The 24129-nt window shown below is 46.3% G+C and overlaps 3 protein-coding genes and 1 pseudogene across 5 annotated transcripts; all 4 read right to left on the bottom strand.

Annotated features, from left to right (window-relative positions):
- Positions 1 to 1930: 1930 nt before the first annotated feature.
- On the bottom strand, positions 1931 to 2042 carry LOC120710881 (annotated as a pseudogene).
- An 8861-nt stretch (positions 2043 to 10903) lies between these two features.
- Positions 10904 to 11764, bottom strand: LOC120710493. Its single transcript, XM_039996166.1, has one exon. It carries the CDS (start codon positions 11571 to 11573, stop codon positions 11061 to 11063), a length of 513 nt encoding a protein of 170 aa, XP_039852100.1. The 5' UTR covers positions 11574 to 11764; the 3' UTR covers positions 10904 to 11060.
- Positions 11765 to 15307: 3543 nt separating this feature from the next.
- LOC120706151 lies at positions 15308 to 16082 on the bottom strand. The gene has a single exon (XM_039990726.1). It carries the CDS (start codon positions 15951 to 15953, stop codon positions 15468 to 15470), a length of 486 nt encoding a protein of 161 aa, XP_039846660.1. The 5' UTR covers positions 15954 to 16082; the 3' UTR covers positions 15308 to 15467.
- Positions 16071 to 22314, bottom strand: LOC120706150 (ABC transporter G family member 7-like). 3 transcript variants are annotated; one of them, XM_039990723.1, is made up of 12 exons: positions 21912 to 22314; positions 21416 to 21612; positions 21186 to 21336; positions 20980 to 21112; positions 20225 to 20426; positions 19455 to 19731; positions 18829 to 18960; positions 18436 to 18656; positions 18116 to 18328; positions 17939 to 18023; positions 17374 to 17587; positions 16071 to 16510 (listed from the first exon to the last, which is right to left on the bottom strand). In XM_039990723.1, the coding sequence occupies exons 1-11, from the start codon at positions 22122 to 22124 to the stop codon at positions 17411 to 17413; spliced, it is 2001 nt and encodes a 666-aa protein (XP_039846657.1). In that variant the 5' UTR covers positions 22125 to 22314; the 3' UTR covers positions 16071 to 16510; positions 17374 to 17410. The 3 variants fall into 3 exon arrangements, with proteins under 3 accessions (XP_039846657.1, XP_039846658.1, XP_039846659.1); XM_039990724.1 differs by having other exon boundaries at positions 16071 to 16507; positions 21912 to 22287; XM_039990725.1 differs by having other exon boundaries at positions 21422 to 21612; positions 21912 to 22284.
- Positions 22315 to 24129: the final 1815 nt, after the last annotated feature.

Here is a 24129-nt window from a genome sequence, read left to right as displayed (position 1 = left end):
GATGCCGTCGCTGACTCCGAGGCTGATGCAGCCTGCTGCGGATCGGTCGCAGGTGGATCTGCAAGCGAATCCACTCCGTGCTCCGTGGCTGGACCTTGGGAACGGATCAAGGGCATTTCCTGCATGAAATAATGCCTGTTTTCCCTGAAACTTGCACCATTTTCGTTAGAATCACAAGGAGTATCGGTCAGCTGGTTTGGTGTTTGCTCCCGTTGATCGGATGGGTTGGCTAAGTGTTCAGGGAGAAGAAGAATTTGATATTTGAGGAGGGCTCCAGCATTGGGATGCAATTTAGAGAATGGAAAGATGTGCTCATCAAAAATAACATCCCTGGATATGTAGACACGTCCAGTGCTAATGTCAAGGCACTTGTATCCTTTATGAAGATTACTATAACCGAGAAAATCACATTGTTTGGAGCGGAATTGTAATTTTCTAGTGTTGTAGGGTCGTAAATTTGGCCAACATGCGGACCCAAACACACGAAGAAAACTATAATCAGGCTTCTTGTCATAGAGACACTCCATGGGTGTTTTGAAACCCAAAAGCTTACTAGGGGTGCGATTGATTAGATATACAGCAGCAATAAAGGCTTCGTCCCAAAATTTCAAAGGCATGGAGGCATGAGCAAGGAGCGCAAGCCCAACCTCAACAATGTGGTGGTACTTGCGCTCAGCCGACCCATTTTGTTGATGTGCATGGGGACAAGACACATGATGGGAGATGCCAATCTTAACAAAGAATTGATCTAATTTTTCATACTCGCCCCCCCAGTCAGTTTGCATGGAAATAATTTTACGACCAAGAGATCGTTCAACAAGGTTTTGAAATTCTTGGAATTTTTGAAATACTTCAGATTTATGCTTAAGCAAATAAATCCAGGTGAATTTGCTGAAATCATCGATGAAACTGACATAATAGTTCTTTCTGCCTACAGAATTAAGAGCGGGCCCCCAAACATCAGAGAAGACAAGCTCTAAAGGGGCAGAAGATTTATTTTGGGACCTAGAATAAGGAAGCTGATGGCTCTTGGCTTGCTGGCAAGCATCACACACTGACTCATGACTACTAGGAGTGGACACACATGGCAATTTATTCCTACTAACGACCTGACGAACAACGGGAGCGGCAGGATGACCAAGCCGACGATGCCATGTGTCCATGGAGGCCTTGGTGGCACTGCACACAACCTTCCTGGGATGGCTCGAGTGGTCAGGGAAGGGGTAAAGGCCACCAGTACATCTGCCTCTAAGGATCGTTCTCTTCGTGACCTGATCCTTAACAAGAAAGAATTGAGGATGAAATTCAAGGTAAACATTATTGCCAGTGGTGAAACGATGAACAGATACTAGATTCTTTTTTGCATCAGGGACATGAAAAATATTGTTCAAGGCAAGAGTTCGATCAGGGGCATGCAAAACACTATGACCAACATGACGAATACTCATACCTGTTCCACTGATGGTGTGGATCTGCCCGCCACCGTGGTACTTCTCACGCATGGAGAGCTTGTTCAGCTCGCTGGTGATGTTGTCGGTGGCGCCCGTGTCGGTGTACCACGCGGTGTCAATGTTGTATGCAGCATGTGCAGCATTGATGTGCTTCTCGTCGGGGACGTAGGTCTCATCAAGGCGATGCCAACATTCAGTGGCAGTGTGCCCCACCTTGAAGCACACCTGGCAGCGTGGGCGCTTGGAGGAGCCACCATTGTTGGAGTTGTTGAACCGAGGGGTGTTGTTGTTGTAGCCCCCTTGGTTCCTGCTGCTGCCGCCGCCGCCGCAGCCGTCACGACCGCGCTGAGGAGCACAACCACTGCGGCCAGTGCCACGACCGCCACCGCCGCGGCCTCGATTGGCCACATTCATAGAGGATTGGGAACCCCCAGTGAACATGGCCAGGCATTGCTTGAAGCTGAGAAGCTGGGACAGTAGATCGGCGAAGGAAGTGTCGTCGGGTTGAGCGAGGACGGCCGTCAGGACAGGATTGTACTCCTGATCCAAACCAGCGAGGATGTACCGCACCAGTTCGTCCTCTCCAATGGGCTTCCCGGCGCACGCGAGATCATCTGCCAGAGACTTCATCTTGGTAGTGTACTCAGTAATGGACATGTTACCTTTCTGAGTTGTAGCGAGTGCAATGCGCGTGTTGATAGCCCTGGCGCGCGAGTGGGAAGAATGGATCTTCTCCAACGCACCCCACACCTCGGACGCCGATTTGTACAGCGCCACTTGAGAAAGCACATCTCGGGTGAGGGAGGAGAGCAGGTAGGCGAGCACTTGCTGATCCTGTGCAAGCCATCTTGCGTACTCCGGGTTGGGCTTGGCGACGTCCTTGCCGTCGGCGCCCTTCTCCTTGATGATCTTGGGAGGGGCGACTTCGGTTCCATCCAGGAACCCTTCAAGCTGGGCATCACGCACAGCTGGGAGGATCTGAACTTGCCAAAGGGCATAGTTCGATCTGGTGAGCTTGTCCGTGATTGGTAGGCAGAGGGGGAATGTTAAGATAGAGTTTGTTACCCTCATTGTAATCCCGAGTATCTTGGTGATAGGGTCGAGCTAGGCTTGTTAGTCTATCTGTTGTACAAGATAAGAGTTGTTGTATGTATCTAGAGGTAGTTGCTCGACATTGGGAAGGGATGGGATGGGTAGATGGATGTTTGTTGGAGGTTAGGCTCTGATACTATGTGAAACAATCTATTGGGAAGCGTTGAACCCCTGTTAGGGGCCGCACCTTTGTTTATATGGGCAGGGAATAGCCCCCTGCGTGGCTTACAAGATTACCGAGTCCTTATCTGATAGAGTCAAGCAACTACCTCTAGATACATACAACAACTCTTATCTTGTACAACAGATAGGCTAACAAACCTAGCTCGACCCTATCACCAAGATACTCGGGATTACAATGAGGGTAACAAACTCTATCTTAACATAATCCTCTGTTGCGTTCTTGGCGCTGAACAGGTACTTGCTGCTGCTGGAGCCGAAGCCATGGGATGTTCTGGACTTTGCTGGGAAGCTGCCACTGAGGACGCCTGATTTTTCTACTTCAAGATTGGCCGTCAAATCCCTGGTCCTTCGTGGCAACCTGTGTATACATTTGAAAATTAATCCTGACCGAGTGTATGTGCTGCACTACACATAGTTTCTGTATGACGTGGTTGTAACAATTCGGTGTCATTGTTAGTCTACTGTGTCGTTCAATGTATGCTTTGTAGTAATTTATTCGTTGTGCATTTTCTTAATAGTAACAGAAAATAAAGAATATGATTGATTATCTCTGGGACGAAGATATGAGATTTGGAATTAATGCATCGTAAGTTGCGTAGTGCCTAGGACGAAATACGGAACCGAATGTCCCTACGTCCTGACCACGTATCTTAAGTGGATGACCTAGCTGTTTATACTTGTATGACGAAGCTTGATTCACGATTCTTTTGCAAACTTTATGTATTCATAATTCATAATAATTTGGGACAAGCATTGTAAGATATTTTTCCAATTTGGAACGTGCAATAGTTCTATGAATATCATCTATGCGGTGTAATGGTTAAGGAGAGATACTAATCTATTGTGCATAAAGACAGTGAACTAGTTTGATCGTGTTGGCTATGGATGAAGTTGTAAATTGAAAGTTCTTATAATAGGGGGTTCATTTTTGAGCTTTTCTGTATTCTAGGCAAAAGCATAAGCAGGGATAGTAACTATTAAAATTTAATTTAAATCAATAAGTAATTGTGGAAGTCAAAACAGAAAGTTCTTAAACCTGGCAAGCTTTTCCGTATTTTAGGTCATAACATAAACTAGAGTTGTAAAAAAATAAATGATCCAAAAGGGATACAAAAGTGAAAGTAGAAAGTTCCCAAAACATGGCTCGGTTTTAAACTTTCCGTATTTCAAGCAAAGTAAATGGAATGATAAAATGAATAGAAAGTTCTCAAAACATGGCTCGGTTTTAAACTTTCCGTATTTCAAGCAAAATAAATGGAATGATAAAATGAATAGAAAGTTCTCAAAACATGGCTTGGTTTTAAACTTTCCGTATTTCAAGCAAAGTAAATGAAATGATAAAATGAATAATTATGAAAGTGAAAACCGAAAGATCTTAAAACCCGGGTTCGTTTTTAAGTTCTCCGTATTTTTGGCTACAACGTAGACGTGAATGGTAACTGTAAAATGAAAATAAAATAACAATTAACAAATATGGAAGGTAAAAGAAAATTGATTTATTCTCATCAAATGGTTTTTGATGACTAGTTGATGTGGAGAAGACTCACGGTGTTTGTGCTTAAGGTTATGGGCTTACAAGTATTTCAAAGATCTGATTGTGTTTATAATGTGGTTACAATGACATAATCCACACGTTTTGAAACATGTATTTTAAGATTTTTCATTCTTCCGAGTTTTTCAGTTGGGAATTTTAGGGCTGAGCTTGGTCAAAGGAAACTAGACCCAGAAAAAAAAAACAACCCCCGCCTGAGCTCAATTTGACAATGTAACATAATTATTTTCAAACTGATGAAAAATAATGGTAAGCCCGAGCTCAGCTCATAATTCGAGCCCAACCGGCAAATATTCCAATGAGCTGCGGGTGTGGGTGATATTTTTTACCCTAATAAGACTAGGCTTCTTTTATGTCCCATTGAGCTCGGACTAGCCTAAAAAATGCTAACGTCTAGAGTTATCTATTGGCGATGGGAATGGTGGTTACGACCCACTCTTATAAATTGATTTACCAATATCGACACTATATGAAGCAATTTCTGATATGAGTCTAATGATGCTAAAGTTTATCTTGCAATCTACATAATTTATATTAAATGCTCATTAAGATTTTAACGCTTGAATATCAAATACTCCACCTATTTTCAAACTATAAGTTATTTTTTAGTTTTGTTCTTAATCAAACTTCTCTTATTCTAACCAAGTTTTGTAGAAAAATATATTTTTATAGTGTGTCTATTTGATATTATTATAGATGTTAATATATTTTTTATAGACATGATTAAGATCAAACATATTTAACTTGTGATGATTTTTTCTTGAAGTGGTCTTGCGATAAATTTCGAACCCCCGCACCGCACCAGGCCAGGATTTTTTCGGATTTTTCTTTAAGAGGAGCCTCAAGCTTCTGTGGATTACGGTGGGATGATGTTCCTATCACTTTGCACTTAGTAGACGTGTGTGTATATGTTGTAATTTCTAGTTAGATAGAGAGTGTGTGTGGTGTGAGTTTAGATAATACAGCTTGTTCTAGGACGAGGTTTAAAAACAAACAAGACGAAGATGCAAAGCATATATAGTTGAGAATTTGAGATGTACACATGGAAATGGAATGCGTACGCGCATCCCAAGCGTGCCCATTACTTCACCACAACTCTCCAAGCAAGCTACAGTTCTGTGCATGTGGAATGCTTCGGTATTATACAACGTAGCGTATAAGCGAAGCCTGCCATGCTAGACCAGAGTGTTTTCTGCTTGGATGTTAGCAGATGCTAACTTGCGGCCGTCGCCGGGCGAGGTTCTTCGTCAGACCTCCGCCGTCCCCGCTGCTCCGGCCGCGCCGTGCGTCGTCGTGCTGTTGTTGGGCCGACGACCATGGTATCCTGTGTGCCATGAAGTTCTTGCCCACTGGTATACCAATATAACAACATAAGGAAAATTATTTAAAAAAACAACAACAACATAAGGAAATAAAATAAAAGTAGCTTAAAATCAACATGAATGGCGGACGCCGCCATGAAGACGACTGTATAAATGTAGGGCAAGCTGAAAGCGAGATTTCGAACGAAATTTGTAAACGAAAAATATCATTCTTGCCGTTGACGTTGCGCGAGACTTTACTATTGAGGCAGCATATGGAAAAGGCAATAGCATCTCTAGAATACACGTCAAAAGGACCGAAGACACGTCACTACCAAAGATAATAGCATCCTTTTGCTAAGGATGAGATCGACTGCTAAAGCTCAGCAAATCCCACGTGGAATTTTCTAATGATGAAACAAATCCGTTCTCGAAATCTCAAATAGCACGATTTGAAGTTTCCCTCTTTCATTATGCTCTCTGTATATATGGAGATAATGTGCCGTAGGTTTCCTCCTGTATTTCTTATCTGATGAATCTGAAAAACATAAAGAGGGGAATCTTACGTCGACGTCGGTTCCACTGATCCATGCCTTACCAAAAAAACTCTCATTTATTCTGGGAAACATAGAAAAAGGAAACTGACCTGCCCTGCAGCCCTGCCAGCCCAACGGTAAAAAAAAGGAAGGGATGAATTGCAGAGGGCAGGAATTGAAAACCTTCCCTTCAAGCTACCCTCGCCAGCTCTATAAAAGCACACCCTCCCTCCCCCAGCAATCGTCATCCTACCGTCAATAGTTTCAGCTCCTCCACGGCCTTTCTTGATCTCCTTCTCTTCGATTCGATCTGTTTTGCATACTAGCTCTGTTTGGTTCTGATTTGAAGCTTCTTTTTTTTTCTAGCGTTAGCTAAGATCTATGATGCTGATGCCATGGTCCTGTGGTGTTCTTGGCCTGAGTTTGATGCTCACTAGCTGCTGCTTGGATTTGAAGCGGAGCTCCCTTCCTTCCAATGAAGGGTCGTTCTGAAGGGTGGTACAGCTGCTCGTTCATGGTTCCCACTATCCTATCTCATCGGCTTTGAGCGAGAGAGAGAGAGAGAGAGAGAGAAAGAGATTGTGAGATCCTGTGAGATGATTGGCTTGAGATAGGCTTGTGGTTTGCATGGCCGAGGAGCTGCATCGTCCCCTCTCTGACCGCTGTTTGGATTGAAGGGAGCTCTGCATCTCGATCCTCCCGTGTTGTGCGTATTTATTTGCATCCATCTGACAGTCCCCGTCGATTGCTCCGTTCCATCCCTGCCATGGCTGCTATTTTTTACATGCTTGTGCTGCATCTTCTGACTCTTGCTTTGTCCAGTTCAACATGTATGTTGTCCAGTGGTATGGTAGATCAAAAGGTATACCAGCAAACCATTCTTTATTTTTTTATATTAACCCCATGATGAGCTTGCTTTGTATTGTTTGTTATCTGTTGTGATGGCCGGATCCAAGATTCAGCCGCAGCTTGGGCCTTGTCAGTGCTGAGGCATGTTGGCCTGGTGGCTGGTGAGACTTGTGCCACCGCGTGCTGTTTCATCTTTCATTCTTGAGTTCAGGGCGGTGTGCTTTGAGGGCGGTGTGCTTTGCTCTTGGTGCTGCAGCGCTGAAGAGCAGACAGATGTAGCTGAAGAAACCGAGTCGGCCGCGTGTTGTGTTCCATCTGCAAGCCCGCAAACAAGATCCAATCGTCGTGTCTAGCGACATGTCTATGTACAGGCTGCAATTGATTGTATGCGCTCTAGGATTCTTGCTGTAATGTTCAGTTCAGTCTGCCACCCGTTGGCCTCTGCCTCTGCAGATGCTACATTACGGACCTAAAGGGCTGTACATGCTCCAAAACTTGTACTTGATTGCAAAACTTTGTGTAAGGAGATCCGTCTTCTGAATGCACACATACGTTCATTTTGAAGTTGTCTCCTTGCACATCTGTGCTCGTGTATACATGAGTTACAATTTCGAATAATATATAATTAAGCAGGTCTGCAGTGCTCGATCCTCTCTAGTATACTCTCTCCAGAGAAGGTCGCGTGCAAGCAGAAATCTGCGCATTGTATATCACGTGCCATCTGGTTGATACTTGATACTCTTTTCAACCACATCTGCGTAGATGTGGTGGATACTGCTGCTGCTGTAGGCAAGGTAGCTCTGGATTCAGGGCCCCATCCGTTACGGGCCGTTGGGCTGGTCTCGTCGCCCGTTGCTGGGCCGGTCGAGCTACGAAGCTGTGTCGTGCAGGCAAAAAGGCCGGACATATGGGCCAGCGGCTCGGCGCGTGCTGGGCCGCCGTTGCATTTGTCCGGTCCCCTCGGCCCCTCGTCACAATGGGTCAGGGGCGGAAATAAGAAGGCTAAGAAGAAAAACAAAAGGAACTACGAAACGCATGCAGACATGGAATGGAAGGGCTGCCATGTCGCCTTGATGCTGAATTGCTGATCATTAGAGGTCGGTGTCAACACAGTGAATGAACGTGTAGAATAATATTTTTTCACTGGTTTTGGAAGACGTTAACACGTAGCTCCGCCCCTGTCGTGGAGGGCACGTGCCTTTACTCCTTTTGAGTCAAAGCTTGTTAGTACAGTGTATTTCCACTTTAGGAGCGACATCGGTTCTCGAGTCCGAGGGGCTCTACATACGTGTACATATACAACATTATTATTTGCACAAAAGGCATTATTCGTGGAGAAACAAAGAGAAATTAATTATGATTGACTAATGATGATTCATCAGAGAGATTAGGAACGGTTGGGAAATGGGAATGACGACAGCTTCTCGAAGCTTACTCGCTCAGGCCTTTAGCAAGCCTATTCTTTGCTTTGTGCGAAAGGCCGGGCGGCCAGTTGGCTACCCCGGTCCGGTAGCGTCGCGCCCCAACAGGTTCTGAGTTTGATTCTCGCTGTGCTCGCCGCGAGGCTTGGCCCTCTCGGGCATGGGGCAGGGTTCGGGGGTTTTCTTTACCCGGGTAAGCCGGTGTGGCTTCCTCTTAATGAAAAAACGGTGGGGCCGTTTCCTCCCCGGGTAGAGTTTTTTTTATTCTTTGCTTTGTGCTTCCTGCGTGTTTGGACGCGACCTTTACCACCGGTCATGTGGTGGTTAACGCGGTGATTTAACATAATCCACTTGCGTACAGACCAGGCGCTATGGATACTTGCCATCGGCGTTCTGGAAGGCTAGCTATTAGCTTGCTTAACAATTTAGGCAATGTATTGGAAAAAGAAGCTTATCTCCTCTAATAAAACAGCCGCCACAGGACCGGACCAAAAGACGTCACTGCCAACGCTCAGATACCCCCACGTGTGAATGGGTGATTCTTCCCATAAAAAAAAATGCAGTTCTCAAATAGCACGAAATGAACTTTCCCTCTTGTTGCATCATGCTATATACATGCAGATGTTTGTTCTGCTTACCATATACTAGTACATTTGAAATAAGCCAGTAGCCATCCGTTTCGTCCTGTTTTTTTTTACGGCCTCTGATCTGAACGAAAAAAAATATAAGAAGGGGATCTTGATCTTAATTACTCCGATCCATGCCATACCAAAAAAACTCATCACTAATCTAAGGAAATGTTGAAAAAGGAAACTGACAAGCTGCCGGCCCAACGGTGCAGAAGGTAAGCAAGGGTCTGAATTAAGGAAGGGACGATGAATATAATCCCATACGGCAGGCAGGAATTAAACACCTTCCGAGTAAGCTCCCCTCGCCCGCTATATAAAACGACCACCTCCCTCCCGAAATCATCTACCGGCAACAACAAGAGAAGAGAAAAACTGTTTTAGATTTGTAGATGTAGATGTAGATAGATGTAGATGTAGATGTAGATAGAAGAAGAGAAGATCAATTCGTAGGTAGAAGACGGAAGAGTCAACCTGCTCCCGCACGGTTCTCTTTGTCTTCTCCTGTTCTTCCGTTTTGCATAGCTTGATGAAGCGTTTTCTTTTGTTATTATTAATCTGTGCTCGGGTTGATAATCTAGATGGTTGGATTTGAAGCGGAGCTCCCTTCAAGCCGATGAAGGGTCGTTCGAAGGGTGGTACAGCTGCTCGTTCATGGTTCCCACTGTCCTATCTCATCGGCTTTGAGAGAGAGATTGTGAGATCGAGCTAGCGAGATGATTGGTTTGAGATAGGCTTGTGGTTTGCATGACCGAGGAGCTGCATCGTCCTCTTGCTGACCGCTCTTTGGTTTGAAGGGAGCTCTACATCTTATCCTTCCGTGTTATGCGTATTTGCATCGGTCTAATTGTGATGCCCCCATTAATTGCTTCCTTCGTTCCTTACCTCTCTTGTCTGTTACATTTTTTTGTTATTGCTATAATCAAGTAGTAGATCATGCACACCAGCAAAAGTTCTTGTTATTGCCGTTCCTAACCATGTGGATCGCCTTTTTTTTTGTCCTTATGGATCCAAGATTCAGCAAAAGTTCCGTACTGAAGCATGGTGGTTGGTGACACTTCTGTCACCTCGTGATGTTTTGTTTTTCTTCTCGTTTCCTCGCGCAAGTGCCTTCCAAGATCTGTGTTTGCAGCTCACTCAAGAAGCCATCCCTGCGTTCATCAGGCCGGTGTGCTTTGAGGTGCAGGTGCTGTGCTACAGCCTGAAGCCTTTGGACTTGTACTTGCAGTGGTGTTCGGTCAGAGGTGCGGTGCCGCGAGTAGTGCCACCAACTGATCGATCCGTTGGCCTATGCAGATGCAACATTACGGACCTACATTGTATATCGATGCTCCAAAAAAATTTCATGAGAGCGAAAGCGACAACAGCGAGGAGTTTCATTTTGTCGGCATAATTTTGTCAAATAGTGAAACACGATCAATCATTTAAGAAGTAATCTACTTTGGATAACTAGCATCCAGTGGCGGATGCAGGATTAGAGGCAAGGGGGCTGAAACAATGGAGATGTTGATTTGTGTGAAAATTTAATGGTGATTTGATGCTTTTGCTACAGTGTTTTACGTGTAATTAGGGGAGCTTAGGGGGAGCTGGAGCCCCCCTAGCCCCCCTGCTGGATCCGCCGCTGCTAGCATCTGTGGTTGTACCTCATTACTCACTAGTAAACACCATGTTTGTGGCGACTTGTGTCTTGGTAATGAAGTTTTTTCTTCCAATATCACGACATGCACGGCGACTAATTATGTTCTGTTGGCTGCTTTTCCATCCAATCAATAGTATTTTTCTCTCACACCAAACCAGCCACCAGCCAGCAGTAATTTTCTCTCACAATCAATCTGGCATAGTGTGTGTGCACGTGAGCATTTGTTTTTACTATATCTTTTTTAAAAAAGAGAGAATATCAATCACCTTGTTATTATTGTTTCTAGCAATATCAAGCTTACACACACATATTCAAGATAATATTTGGGCGCGCGTGATATATACATAATACATGTCGTCGTCAGATATATAACGAACGAAAGAATAGGATCATCGTGTCGTCAGATTTGATCAGTGGTGCAGATTGGAGATGATCGCCCGTGAAGCATCGAGGAGGTGGGAGACGAGGGCGAAGGCGGAGGCCGGCACTGCGAGCACGAGCACGGCCAGGATCCCGACCCCGACGCCGGGGCGGGAGCTCACGAGGAACGCCTGGAGCGCGCCGACGAGGTCGCAGACGTCGGCGTCGTAGGTGCCGTACCACTCCTTCTCCCACGCCGCCCACTCCTCGGGCGGCTCCCAGTTGCGCTCCGCGGCGCGCATCTCGTGGATCCGCCGGCGCAGGACCACCATCCCCTCGTCCACCAGCCCGCCGCCGCCGCCGCAGCCGAACTCCGCCTCGTCGCGGCGGGACGACGAGCAGCGGCAGCGCGCGGCGCGCGGGGGCGACGACGACGCGGCGGCGGGTTTCTTGATGGCGACGACCGGCAATACGGGCGGCGACGGACGGCGGCCGGACCGCCGGCTGGCTGCCGCGCCGGGACGGCCGGCGGCGGCGGGGAGTTCGCAGCTCGCGAGTTGCATTTTCGCTGGCCGGATTAGTTCGAGATCACCGGCGATCGAGTATGCGTGTCACGGAAGATCAGCTTGATGCGTGTGACGACTTGGATTTGGAGTGGAAGCGCAGCGGAGAAGCGAGGGATCGACCACGCTGCACGCGACTCTAGCTGGGAGCCATTTGGTGGGCGAGCTACCATTATATAGGCGCTGGCTGGCTGCTGGCCGGCCGGCGTCGGGCTAGCTCGCGGGCCGCGGCAGGTGACGAGAAGATGGCGCGCATGTTCTTGTCCCTCTCGCGCGGGGGCGCGTGGGGGGCGGCGCCGGCGCGTGGCCAGGTCGTGCCGTGCGGGTTGCCGTTGGCTCGCGGTCAAGCGCTGGGTGGGAGTGGGACCCGATGGCCGTTGCAGTTGCCTACCTGGCAGCTGGTCGGCACGCACGCATGATGTGTACGGTGACGTCGACCCACACGCCAGGCCAGGGCCAAGGCGAGCGGCGGCGGCGGGGCGCAGGAAGGCAGCAAGTGCGGCGGCGACGGTGCCGGCGCGTGGCGCCGCCGGGAAACCCGCCCCGGGCGGGGGCGGCGTGCGCGCGAGTTTTACGGCACGAGCTGGATCGTGGCGGTAACGGTGATTAATTTAATCCACGAGCCCAGATCGATCAGGCATACCATCCATGCGTCGCCGCTGCCAACTACGATTCGGTTAGGGCAAGTTTAAAAATAGAGCAAGAGCTTGATTTTTAGTCAAATTGTAAGAGCTAATCTAGAGTATACAATAAATGATTTCTTATTTGTCTATATAAAAATTATTTATTTCATGGTCTATCTTCTTTTTTCTAGTCTTTTAATGTATAGCTCATAATCTGCATATGCCTCCATATCCAGCTTGGTGATTGCATAAGAGCCTCTCACCTCTGCTCTCTTCCTCACATCAGTATTTGCTCAACTGCAAGTTAATTATTGTACTTGAACTTAGGTCCTGTTTAGTTCGCACCCCATAAACCCCGTAAACATAAAAAAACCGTCACATCGAATATTTCGACACATGCATGGAATACTAAATGAAGTCTATTTACAAAAACTTTTTGCATAGATGGGCTGTAAATCGCGAGACGAATCTAATGAGCCTACTTAATCCATGATTTGCAACAGTGATGCTACAGTAACCATCCGCTAATTATTGATTAATCATGGATTAATTAGCATCATTAGATTCATCTCGCGATTTACAACCCATCTGTGCAAAAAAATTTATAAATAGACTTCATTTAGTACTTCAAATTAGTAAAATTCTAACACAAATTTTTTTTTTGCCCTCAAACTGTAACAGGGCCTTAGTTTCGACGCGGAATCCATCAACGCCACCATTTAATTCTCTGCGCGTCGTCCCTGCCTACGAGCGAGTCCAAGCTGCTGGCTCTGATGCTGTTCCGGTCCGGTCCGGTCCGGTCCTGGACAAATAAACGGGCCGGTTCGTTGACATCGTCGGCCGGCGGGCTAAGCCACGGGCCGGCCGGTCGACGTCAACCAGTGCGGCCCGATCCTGCATGCGCGTGCGCGAAACCTAGTTGCCTACGCTACGCATCGCACCGCAGAAACTAGACGCAAACGCGTCTCACAGTAGGGAGCACTTGCGCCGGCAATGGAGCCGAAGGCGCCAAGTGAACGGCCGGCCTGCGGCGGCGGCGGCCGATCTCTCGCGGGCGACCACCGAGTGCTTCCTAGCTAAGGAAGAGCTGTCAGGAGATTCCGATCTTCAGTTCTTCTCGATCGGCTGATCAGCAATAATATACTACTAGTGGAGTGGTTCAATTCATCTCATCAGGTGGAGTGGATCAATGCAATGACAGCGACAAATCAAAGAGGAAGCTTCGTCTTAAAGAAAACAGATAAGAAAAATGGCGACCTGACCTCCCCGGCCGGCTAATAAAAGAAAGGAAAGCTTGGCTCTGGTATTGTTTGGGTGATGGGCTGATGGCGATGCTCACTAATCTCAACATTTGCCGACAATCTATATGCTTTGATAGCCGTGCTGTGATGGTATGTAGTATGTGTTTGTTTGAACTCCCTTTCGTTTTAAATTATAATTTGTTTGAGTTTTTATTTACCCCAAGTTTGACCACTTGTATTATTCAAAAAATTGTGCAAAATGCCACTTCTTTTGATGTAGCTTTTTTTACTAATAAAATCTCTTCAAAAATGATTTAAATTTCAAATTTTGAATAAGACAAGTGGTCAAACTCAGGAGTTAACAAAGTCAAACAAATTATAATTTGGAATGAAGGGAGTAGTGAAAATAGAGAAATAGGAAAAAATATGTTGATCTTTTAAATATGTCTAGGGGTATTGTGCAGACGCTTCTAAAATTTTAGATGGAATTTTTTTAAAAAAGAATAAAAGAGATAAGTGTCACACAGTTCTTTTTTTGTGGCATAAAGGCCGATACATCTGAAATTGCCAGGTTTATTGGCCGGAAGTAGGGCGCGGCGTTGCCCGATCCATGATGGTGCGTCGTTTCCATGCTTCTTCCCTCCCAACGCGGTGAGCTGACGGCAACGTAATCGAGTGTGGTTTTTTCATGGCACTTCCGTTCGAATCGGGCACCGTTTTTGGTTCAGGTTCGTGCAGCCGACTCCATCGATCCATCGCTTCCTAGCCGCAGTTTTTGAAACACAGCATCTGCTGTCTGCTGACGCATAACCTGTGGGTTTCTTTGAAATCCCGCTGGTTTTTGTTTGAAGGATCGATCACCGACGTGCGTGCTGAAGTCGAACTTGGGGACATGGCTTCCGTCAGCATGAAGTCGATCGCAGGTTCATAAAAAAAAAAGAGCAGCCAGAGCCCAGAGGCGGGAGAGGTCATCTCTGAAAGTCTGAATTGAAAGGGATATCGTTTCCTTTTGGTTCCTTCAAAACTGAACAATCTCTTTTATTCAAAAAAACTGAACAATCTCTGGTTGCATTACGACTATGGAATTTCCTCCAAGTTTCCTCCGAACGATATGGGGAAAAATGCATATTTTATCGTGTCTTTTTTTTATGTCTTGTGCGTGCGGAAATCACGGGCTCTGGTTGACATTGAGCCCATCCCTGGCTTTATATATTCAAACATTGTCACAACATTTTTGTTTATGATTTATGAGTGAGAGCAAGAGAATTAGTGAATGGCTATTGATTCTGATGGGAGTTGGCATCATCTCGCAGTCAAACATTTGAATACTAAAAAGAAAAATCTGAATTCTACAGAACCTTCCATATGGTCGCACGTTCCATCTCGCTTCTGTTCGCCGGTGTCAAGTTCAAAAGTTGTGGTGCTATCCGACGAGCGACGACTGCATTCGCAATATTTTTTTTCCAGAAAAGATGACTACATGACTGTATCAGCTGGGAGCAGAGGGAATGGTCGTTATTTGGATCTCCCAACCTGGAACAAAAAAAGATGGGTTTCCAGAACGGCCAAAAAGGTAAAAAACAACTGGGAAGACTAACTCTGCAGAATTGCCATTCAACTCGATACAGCTTCTGTGGAAAAAGCAACAGTGCTGCTACTTTTTGTTATAGTTCTACGCCTAAACTCGTTTTGAATGTCTCGAATTTAGTATGTTACCATGTAACGCTTTACACTACTAGTCCAAAATTGGAGTACAGATATGGCAAGGAAAATGCGGGCGTTCAAAGTCCAAAACCAATCTTGGGTGGAGGGATTATCCATCTCCCCCAAATTTTGAAGCAGATTTCACTCGGAGTTGCATCAGAGATCGTGATCTGTCAACGCTAAAGAATCTTCTTCATATATCAATCAATCCGGGCATCCGGCTGCAAACGAACTACGCACAAATCCACAATAAGCTAGTGTATGTACGAGGGGCACATTTGCCCAAAGGACCCCAGAAAAACACAGGGCCTGACTGGCTGACTCGATCAAGCTACGTGCTGCACGGACTGCAGGACGGCCTCGGCCACCATCGCCAGATGGTGCGCCGCGGCGGCGGCGGAGACCGGCACGCTGACGAGCACGAGCGCGGCGGCGGCGATGGCGACGCTGGGCCTGGTGCCCATGAGGGCCAGCTGCAGCGCGCCGACGAGCCCGGACACGTCGGCGACGTAGGCGGGGTAGTAGCGCTTCTCCCAGGCCGCCCACTCGGCGGGCGCCTCGTAGTTGGTCTCCGCCATCCGCGCCTCCCGGATCCGCCGCCGCAGCACGGACATGCCCTCGTCCACCAGCGCGCCGCCGTACTGGCCCCGCCCGCCGCTCGTGCTCCGCCGGAACGCCGCGCAGCACGCCGCCGACACCGGCGACTTCCTCCTCGCCGGTAGCGCCGGGCCGTGGTGGCGCGCCCCGCGCCGGAGCGCGCCCGGCGTCGTCGCCGGGAGCGCTTGCGGGAGCGAGAGGGAAGATGCGGCCATGGCGAATCGGCTCAAGAGCTGGTTGATCTTTGCACCTCAGGCAAGAAACGGAGCACTTTGCAGTTCACAATCACAATCTACAGCAAGGGGTCGAAGGCAAGAAGAACCAATCAAAGCTGATGGATAGGGGAAAGAGGAATCAATCGAAGCTGATGAGATTTTTTGAGCCCAAATGGGCGGGCATTTATAGCCACCGGGGGGCTTCACGCGTCTGAGGCAGACGGAGCATTAGTTTAAGCGCGCAACCGCGTGATTAGTCCTAGCTCCAGCCAATCGGAGGCCGACGCGTGGATCGATCAGGCCATAAGAAAACAGTGCCACTACCAGTGCTGGTACTTTGGACGGTGATCTGGAAATAGTATAATCGCATCGGCATGGCCCAGGCAATCATGAACAGAAACAACGCCTCTGCTGCCGCCTCGAATCATTGAGCTGACCTCAACTGTTAACGTAGAAAACTAATCTGGGCGGCGGATTGTATATTGCTTCGTCCATACTGCTGGAATCATCCTCGCGTGGCCAGATGCTGCGCAGAAGCAGGGCGGTGCAGCTTCCTTCTGGTAAACAAGACAAGGGTTAAATATGAAGGGAAATTAGATGGTAAAATAAAATATGGCCTCGACTGGAAACGGATTTGTAATTTTGATGGCTGCATTTTTTTCCCAGGTAATTTTAATGGCTGTTGATCAATGGAACAGATCGTGCAGAAATTTGGGTTAAGGCATGGTCAAGGAGATATTAGCTTATGTTTCCTGATATAGCTACCAATACCTGTTACACTATCGTTCAGTAGGATTTGGTGTATTTTGTATGCCACCAATGTGTTTTAATGCAAATATAAGGTACAGAATATCCTTTTGCTTATATTTGAACGAGGTTATAGGAGTTTCAGGAGATACTAGCATATGTTCCATGCCTCCACTAGCAATTCTTCACCAGTTCTGCCTGAGTCCTATGAAAATATGCATGTGGGATTGCTTCAGGATTTGGATTTGAAACAACAAGGGCCTAAGGTGGGGTTTTAAGTTATCAATGCAATCTAAACAAGTATCCAACAATATGCGATGATCAACTAAACTGTAGCAATGTAAGAGAGGTATGACTTCACATACGTGGCTAGCAAGGTTAATCTCAGTGAGCCGTATAGACTGTCGAGCTAATCAAATTGTTGGTGACAACTATCCTCATGCCATTTCTTGACAACAACAGCAAACAATAGAGTGGCCAAACTCTGATAAGAAACTCTTACCAGGGTGACATAAAAGCAGCAGAGATAGGAAAATAACTAAGAATGGAAAGGTACAGGATCCTAAGACTCATCGTTGACTATGATTACGTTGCTAATTACGTCATGTTCCCAGAGACTCTTTTTACTGAATTAGGGCCATTACAAGAAATGATTGATGCAAAGATGCCCTACCTTATTTTATTTTTTGGACAAGTCTCCGATGAGATGCTTATTCCACCTGCTGCTTTTGTTGATCTTCTTCCAGTGGGGGCAGGAGTGGCTGATACTTTGGTCTATTTTTCTTCAGAAGAAGGTAGGTTGACCAGTACCAGAACATTAGAATCCTACCCTGTGCAACCAGCGTATCAGCAATACGAATTCCTCCTAATGAAAACCTCTCCAGGGCCTGCCACATAAAAGTAATGCATCAAAACTATAACAATTTCTTCAAACAAAATTATAAAATGTTTATGGCACTTGTTTCGAACTAAAAAAATAGAAAACGGTAGGTTTACCAATATCATCAATTCAATATATAGTTTTTTTTCCATAAAAAGTAAATAAGCAGTATAATTTGAAGTTATCGTGGAGTTCAAAATTAACCACAATCATTCTATTTATTGACATCAGACGACATAAGCCATTTCTTTTAATATAGATAACAAATTTTGAGGCTAAGTGATTTTCCCTTGCATTTGACCAATTTTTATTTGTATTTGTTAGGGTAACAATTGTGTTTCTGGAGACTAATCAATACCTGTTCACCAGTTTGAATGTCATAGGAATGTTGTTGCTCAAACTGCAGACCTTTGAACTCATTAATACAAAGCCCTTGAAAGGCCCTGAAAATTAATGACAAAAGAACAAAACCCAGTTGTTAGTATGCTCACTATGCTAGACCCATCTAGGTATCACAAGAATAAATGAAGAATACCATCTAATGAGCGATATTCTTGGGATCCACCGAAATATGACTGGAGTATTGTCAGGGTTAACATAGTATCCTCCAAAGACAATAAACACTGTCATAAGGGATGGGCCAAGAGCCATTGCAGCTTCAGTTGTAGGAGCCATTGCTCCAACAGTGAGGCCCATCGCTGATGCAGCAAATGACTCTACAGTCACAATACCACAGAATTTGGCGAATCTGATGCAGAGTTTGAAATATTCTTTAGATAATCATAAGCAAAACTGTCATAAATATGCACAACATGATTCTGAGCATTGCCAGATAAGATTCAGAGTTACACTGACCTAGAAAATGTAGGATGGAGTTTAGCCATTGGATAAAGAATCGATCCAAATATCAATGGAAATGCTGCTCCAATGGGAATCTCAGCCAACAACTTGGATGAAAGATATGGTCCAAGCGCATAGGAACCTTTTGCACGTTCTCTGTCAACTATAGTCCGTTCTTTTGGGAAAACACCCACAGTCTTTGTCAGTGCAGCCATAGCTGTGTTTATGGCAGCCACCTTAACTCAAATAATGAAAAGCAAAAAGATCAAACTCGAGAAATGTTATACAATCGAAACAATATACGAGAACCTAGAAGACAATGAGTATATCACATATATCCTGAATGCAAATTATGTACAAACTAGCAATTCAACTCGAGGAGTCATCAAGGTTCACAATATATGCTACCTGAAGCAGTCCCATCCTATCTTGTATGGACGTTTGAGATTTCCCCATTCGCCAGAACACCGATCCAAATATAACTGCTGAAGCAACAGACATTCGTGCTCTCACTTTGTTTGTTGGTCCATCACGAAAAGCCTGAACACAAAAGGCCCTATGCATCATAAGAAGCAATCGATGACAAGAGATAGTCAAGCTTCACCCAAACACGTGTACTCAACTGTCTGCAAATGTCTTACAGCTATGCAAGTACCAGATTTCAGGTTCTGAAAATTAATGCTTCTCCAATCTCATTATTATCATGGGTTTACTGTCCCATTTATTTCATGTGAACAATAAACTGTCTATCACAGAAAGATCAGAATTAAGTAATGGGTGGATGTTACAGATATTTTAAGGTACAGAATATGAAATCACAGTCAACTCAAGTCATATGCTAAACAAGAAAATTCTGAGTTGGTAGTCTACAAAGTTAAATTACTAGGCTAAAATCAAATGTCAAAAAGGTAACTCAAACACAAAAAGATGAAAGTGTCCACTTGTGTCAAGGCAGCAATAGAAAAAGAAATAATCAACGTAAAAAGGTGAAGCTGGGAAACACAATGAAAACAGAGAAATTTATTGAGATGAACCTGCATCCATGCTCGCTTAAAAAGCAACCGAAATTGCCTCCACCAACCACCCCTTTGCTTCATGCTAGACTTCCATACAACTTTGGCAGAAAATTCAGATTCCTGTGGTTTTGCAATTGAATCGTTACATTCAGTGACCAGAGCTTTATTCGAAAACGTCTCAATGAGGTTCTCAATCCTCTTTTGCGATGATTGCACACTTTCAGCTGAACCATAATCAACGGAAATGAGATCAGCCAAGAACTCAGCAGGGTTCATATGATCTGGACACTGATACCTGATAAAGTATCAAAATTTAATTTATTAATGGTCCATAATAACAAATCTAAGATAAAACAACATGACATAGCAAAAAAAAACAGTCGCCTTAAGTAGACAAAGAGGCCAGAAGCATGCTGCATGGCATAAACAGGTAACAATCAGCCGTTTAAAGTTCTAGCATAGTTAATATTAAATCTTGATTGTTACAATGACAAAGGATGAATGTAATAAGTGAGTCAAAGTATTAGTTTTATTGAGAAAATGCACACGTGATGCCTAATATATTGTTTTGTTATATTCAAAATAAAATAGGTTTGAGTAAGAGTGTTTGTTCACTGTTCAGGATAAAAAAAAGGTGAATTATTTATTATGCACGACCAGGCAAGTAAAAAGGCGAGCACACAAAAACATGCAGGGCAAACATTCAACTCATGCAGAAATCATGATAATTCATACTTAAGAATATATCAAGAAAGACTGAAGGAATGGGAAGGGTATAGCATAACAACCCTAATGATGAGAAGTATGTTAGAGGTTCTTCTTTTGCAGGCCCCATGTATACAATTTCTCCCTCTGACAGTAGTACAATGTCATCAAATTTGCCATAGACTGAACCTCTTGGCTGATGTATAGAGCAGATAACGGTGTGCCCATCCTCAGCAAGCTGTCTAAGAGTCTCCATGACCTTCTCTGCTTGGAAGGCATCAAGGCCTAAAAGAAAAATCACGAAAATGCAAAAATTTATAACTTCACATTTGGCATTTCCATCTTGTCAAATGGCCAAATAGATCTTGATGGCTAATTTTTAAAATGGACTTCTAAATTTTATGCTAGCTCCCATGGATATACAAATAGAAAGACTGTAGAACATTCAACAATAGGATTGAGTGGCCATGTCTCAAGATGATTAGAGAGGAACAAAGTAACTCTGAATAAATAACAAAAAACATATGATGATATGATGCAAAACACTAGTCAAAGAAGTAATATTTCGGTTAAAAAAAGTAAGTTAAGCTCTTTACGATTCACATTTACATATTTTGAGCATCTTCAACAAAAATGTTTATGATAATACCGACAATTTATTTTCATATGATCTGGGGATCATATATTAGAGGAATTGTTGGATTTGTAAGACGTGATAAAATAAAATAGAACATATAGCTACATGCAAAAAGTTTCAGGCCTAAATTCAAGCCATAGTAAGTGATGAAGAGAAGCCTTGTTCAAGTAAGGAAGGCAAAGGGTAAATCAGGTAAAATACCTGTTGTTGGTTCATCCGCGAAGATGACTGAAGGGCTAGCAATCAGTTCACATGCGAGTGAGAGGCGCTTCTTCTCACCCCCACTTATACCGCGAACTTTCGCATCACCAACAATAGAATCAGCACAATTGACCTATGCAACAATCGAACCATTAGTACTGTTCGGTTCAATTTCTTGAAACATCAACCAAAATGGCGGCACTCACCAATCCCAGACGAAGCAAAAGATCGCTTACATAGCGCTCCTTCCTCTCAGGATCGCACGTGTCAGGAAGCTGGAGTTCAGCAGCAAGCGAGAGCGTCTCCCGCACAGTGAGCTGCGAGAAGAACAGGTCTTCCTGCCTCACGAAAGCAATCCTTCACAAGGGAACAGTCACCAGTTATCTTCCATGAACAAGGGCAGAATTAAGACCCGGACCGCAAGAATATAACTTACTTATAGTTATATCCGCTCTTCGAGATAGGCCGACCATTGACATACAGATACCCCGAAAGATGCAGGGAAGGCGATGCTGTGAGCTGCCCTGCCAGCACATTGAGCAGAGTTGTTTTGCCAGACCCGGATGGTCCCATGAGCGCTAGCAGCCTCCCTGGTTTTGCCTCCCCAGACACATTCGACAGCAGGAACCTTGCCTGGCAATTGACAAATACAATGACATGTCATAATGGTAAAGTAGAATGCAATTATCTACTACAGATACTTCAACTATACGAATCATGCAATCTGTTCTACGGCAGGAGCGGCGGTCAACGAGTCAGCGGCCCCATTGCAGCCAATCATCAGCGTACACGTGGCTCCTCACTCGCGGCACTATTGCCAAACTGGAAACCAAACGAGGGGGGAAGACGATTGAGGCCAATGCGAGGGTTTCGCGCGGGCTGCGGCGAGATGGGGGACGAGGTGGTGCCACGGCGGCGGGACCGAGACTCACCACTTCCCCGCGCTTGTTCTTCAGCGCGCACGTGATGCGGGCCCACCGGATGGTCACGGGCCGCACGACGCCGCCGCCGGCCGCCGCGTCGGTCTCGTCGTCCTCCGTGTCCTCCGCCGGCGGGAGGAGGGCGGGCCCAGGCCCGGCGATGGCGCGGACGAAGAGCGCCGCGGCCAGCGCCGCCAGGAGCTGCCCCAGCCCCCTGACCTCCATCGCCCTCGCCGACGCCGCGGACGACCTCCCCCTACAATCTCAAAGGTTCCGGAACGATCGGGGAGGCGGCGGAAGGCGCCGAGTGGTGGCAAGTGGCAGTGGGGGTCAGAGGGGGGTTTTAGGCTCTGCGGCCTTCGGTGTGTGAGCCTGTGAGGTGAGGAGCAGTTCGTGACTTCGTGTGGTGGTGGTTAGTCTGTTGCGGCATCAGCACGAGATGGATGGGGGAAGGAGACGGATGGGTGGCTGAACTGGGCCGTTTCTGGTGTTGGCCGAAGCTGAAGTAGCTGTTGGGCTGGCTGTGAGGCAGTAGTGGGCCAGGTTGGTGGGCGGGTGGGCCAGGATTGGGTTCAGGTAGGTGGGCCTTTGATATAGACTAGAGTTTACGTTTAAATGCAGCGAGCCGACCCGTCGTCGTGAGTCGTGCCGCAGTAGAGGGCGACGGCACGTAGGGCTAGGCGCTGATTCATGCGCATCAGCAGGGGAGGAGGCGCGGTTGCAAGGCTGCGTAGGCAGCAGGGCGCGGAGGAAGGGCGGGCAGGGCCGGCGTCGCCCCTTTTTCCATGCTCACCGGGGGCAGTGGTGCTGCGGCGCTCGTCCCTTGGCGATGGCTCTAGGGCCGGCGGCGCAAGCAGCAGGGAGCGCGAGGGAAGGGGCACAGGGGCTCGAGCATGCGCGCTTTATAGGCACGGATCAGAACCAGGCACGCACGTCTAGGCTCTTGGTAGCGCCGGCGTGCTGTGCGAGATTGAAACTAGGAGGCAAAGGGGTAGCAGCGGAGGCTACGAGGGAATCGGCCAGAACGTGGATCTTGCGATGAAAGGGCGTGCGGAACGAGGATTGGATGGCGGCGGCAGGGAGGCCTAGCGCTTTATACGTTTTAGGGCCAGGGGCTTCGGCTCGCGTGATGCACACACGCACAAACTTGCGTCCAGCGTTTGGGCTTGGTTTGAATCCAGGTTGTGCACGATAGAAAGGAGATGGAGGATGGCTAGCTGGTCCCATGAGTCAGCAAGAAAAGATATGAAGGAAATAGAAGAGGGTGTCGGCTGCAGAACAGAGAGGGAATTGTGAGAGCAGAGAGCAAGGTAAACACGTGATTATGTGAAGGTCCTCACCCACGTTGAAGCAGCATGGACAAAGCTGAAGACTTTGGTACAAAGTGGCGATTGTTCTGGTCATTGGTGACGATGAAGCTTCTCAGCCATGAATTGAAGGCGGGGACCAGTGGCAGGGCTGCCGCACGCCGTGAGGATTTGGCGGGCGGGCAAAGGAGTGCGAAACGGACAGCCAACAATTGGCGGCGCTCGGCCTCGGCAGGCTATGGTGGTTGAGGGAGATTGAGATGGAACTAGTATTTCAGAGCGATGGTACTGGTCGTTGGAACTGACGGTGATAACAGCGAAATATCGCCAGAAAACACCGAAATTGAGATAAGACTCTGTTTCGGGCGTGGTTTGGTCGAGCCGAAAGATTAGAGAACAGGAAACTCGATGGGGGCAAAACAAGTTGAATCCAGACTGGGAAGAAAAGTGAAAGGATTTCAATTGCCCAGAATATATTTTCAGGTTTAAAATAAATATAGAAAAGTCTAGATAGATCTTTAAAACCATAAAAATATATCTTGAAAATTTGAGAGATTCTGGGAGATAAATTTGGGACATGAGAAGTCCAAACAAAATACTAAGAGCTCTTGAAAAAGGTTTTAGAACCTTCAAATAAATGGTTTTAGCTCCAGAGAAGATGAGGATCAATGCCAGAAAAAAACTGGACAATTCTCAAAAAGTCCAAAAATGGATAAACTCATTTTAAAAAATATTCACATCCTAAAATTAAATATTTTAGGGTGTGACAGCCGAGCCCACAGGCCACCTTTCCAAACACGCCCTGGTAGATTGGAGGCTTGAAGGGGTGGTTGCAGCGGGGGCAGTGGAGCTGGGCCTTGTCGATCCTCGCCACGAGCTGTGACAGCCGAGCCCACGGCCACCTTTCCAAACACGCCCTGGTA

This window comes from Panicum virgatum, chromosome 5K, assembly GCF_016808335.1.
Source record: "Panicum virgatum strain AP13 chromosome 5K, P.virgatum_v5, whole genome shotgun sequence".
In the NCBI taxonomy this organism is placed as follows: Eukaryota; Viridiplantae; Streptophyta; class Magnoliopsida; order Poales; family Poaceae; genus Panicum; species Panicum virgatum.
This window is presented reverse-complemented; position numbering and strand designations above follow the sequence as displayed.

Excerpts from the sequence above, each read along its gene's own strand:
- LOC120710493 (XM_039996166.1), bottom strand. The coding sequence starts at position 11,573 with ATGCAACTCGCGAGCTGCGAACTCCCCGCCGCCGCCGGCCGTCCCGGC.
- LOC120706151 (XM_039990726.1), bottom strand. The coding sequence starts at position 15,953 with ATGGCCGCATCTTCCCTCTCGCTCCCGCAAGCGCTCCCGGCGACGACG.
- LOC120706150 (XM_039990723.1), bottom strand. The coding sequence starts at position 22,124 with ATGGAGGTCAGGGGGCTGGGGCAGCTCCTGGCGGCGCTGGCCGCGGCG. Across the intron at positions 20,427-20,979 it reads CGCGGATGAACCAACAACAG|GCCTTGATGCCTTCCAAGCA; the intron begins GTATTTTACCTG and ends TTTTTCTTTTAG. Across the intron at positions 18,329-18,435 it reads CTCCATCCTACATTTTCTAG|ATTCGCCAAATTCTGTGGTA; the intron begins GTCAGTGTAACT and ends ACTCTGCATCAG.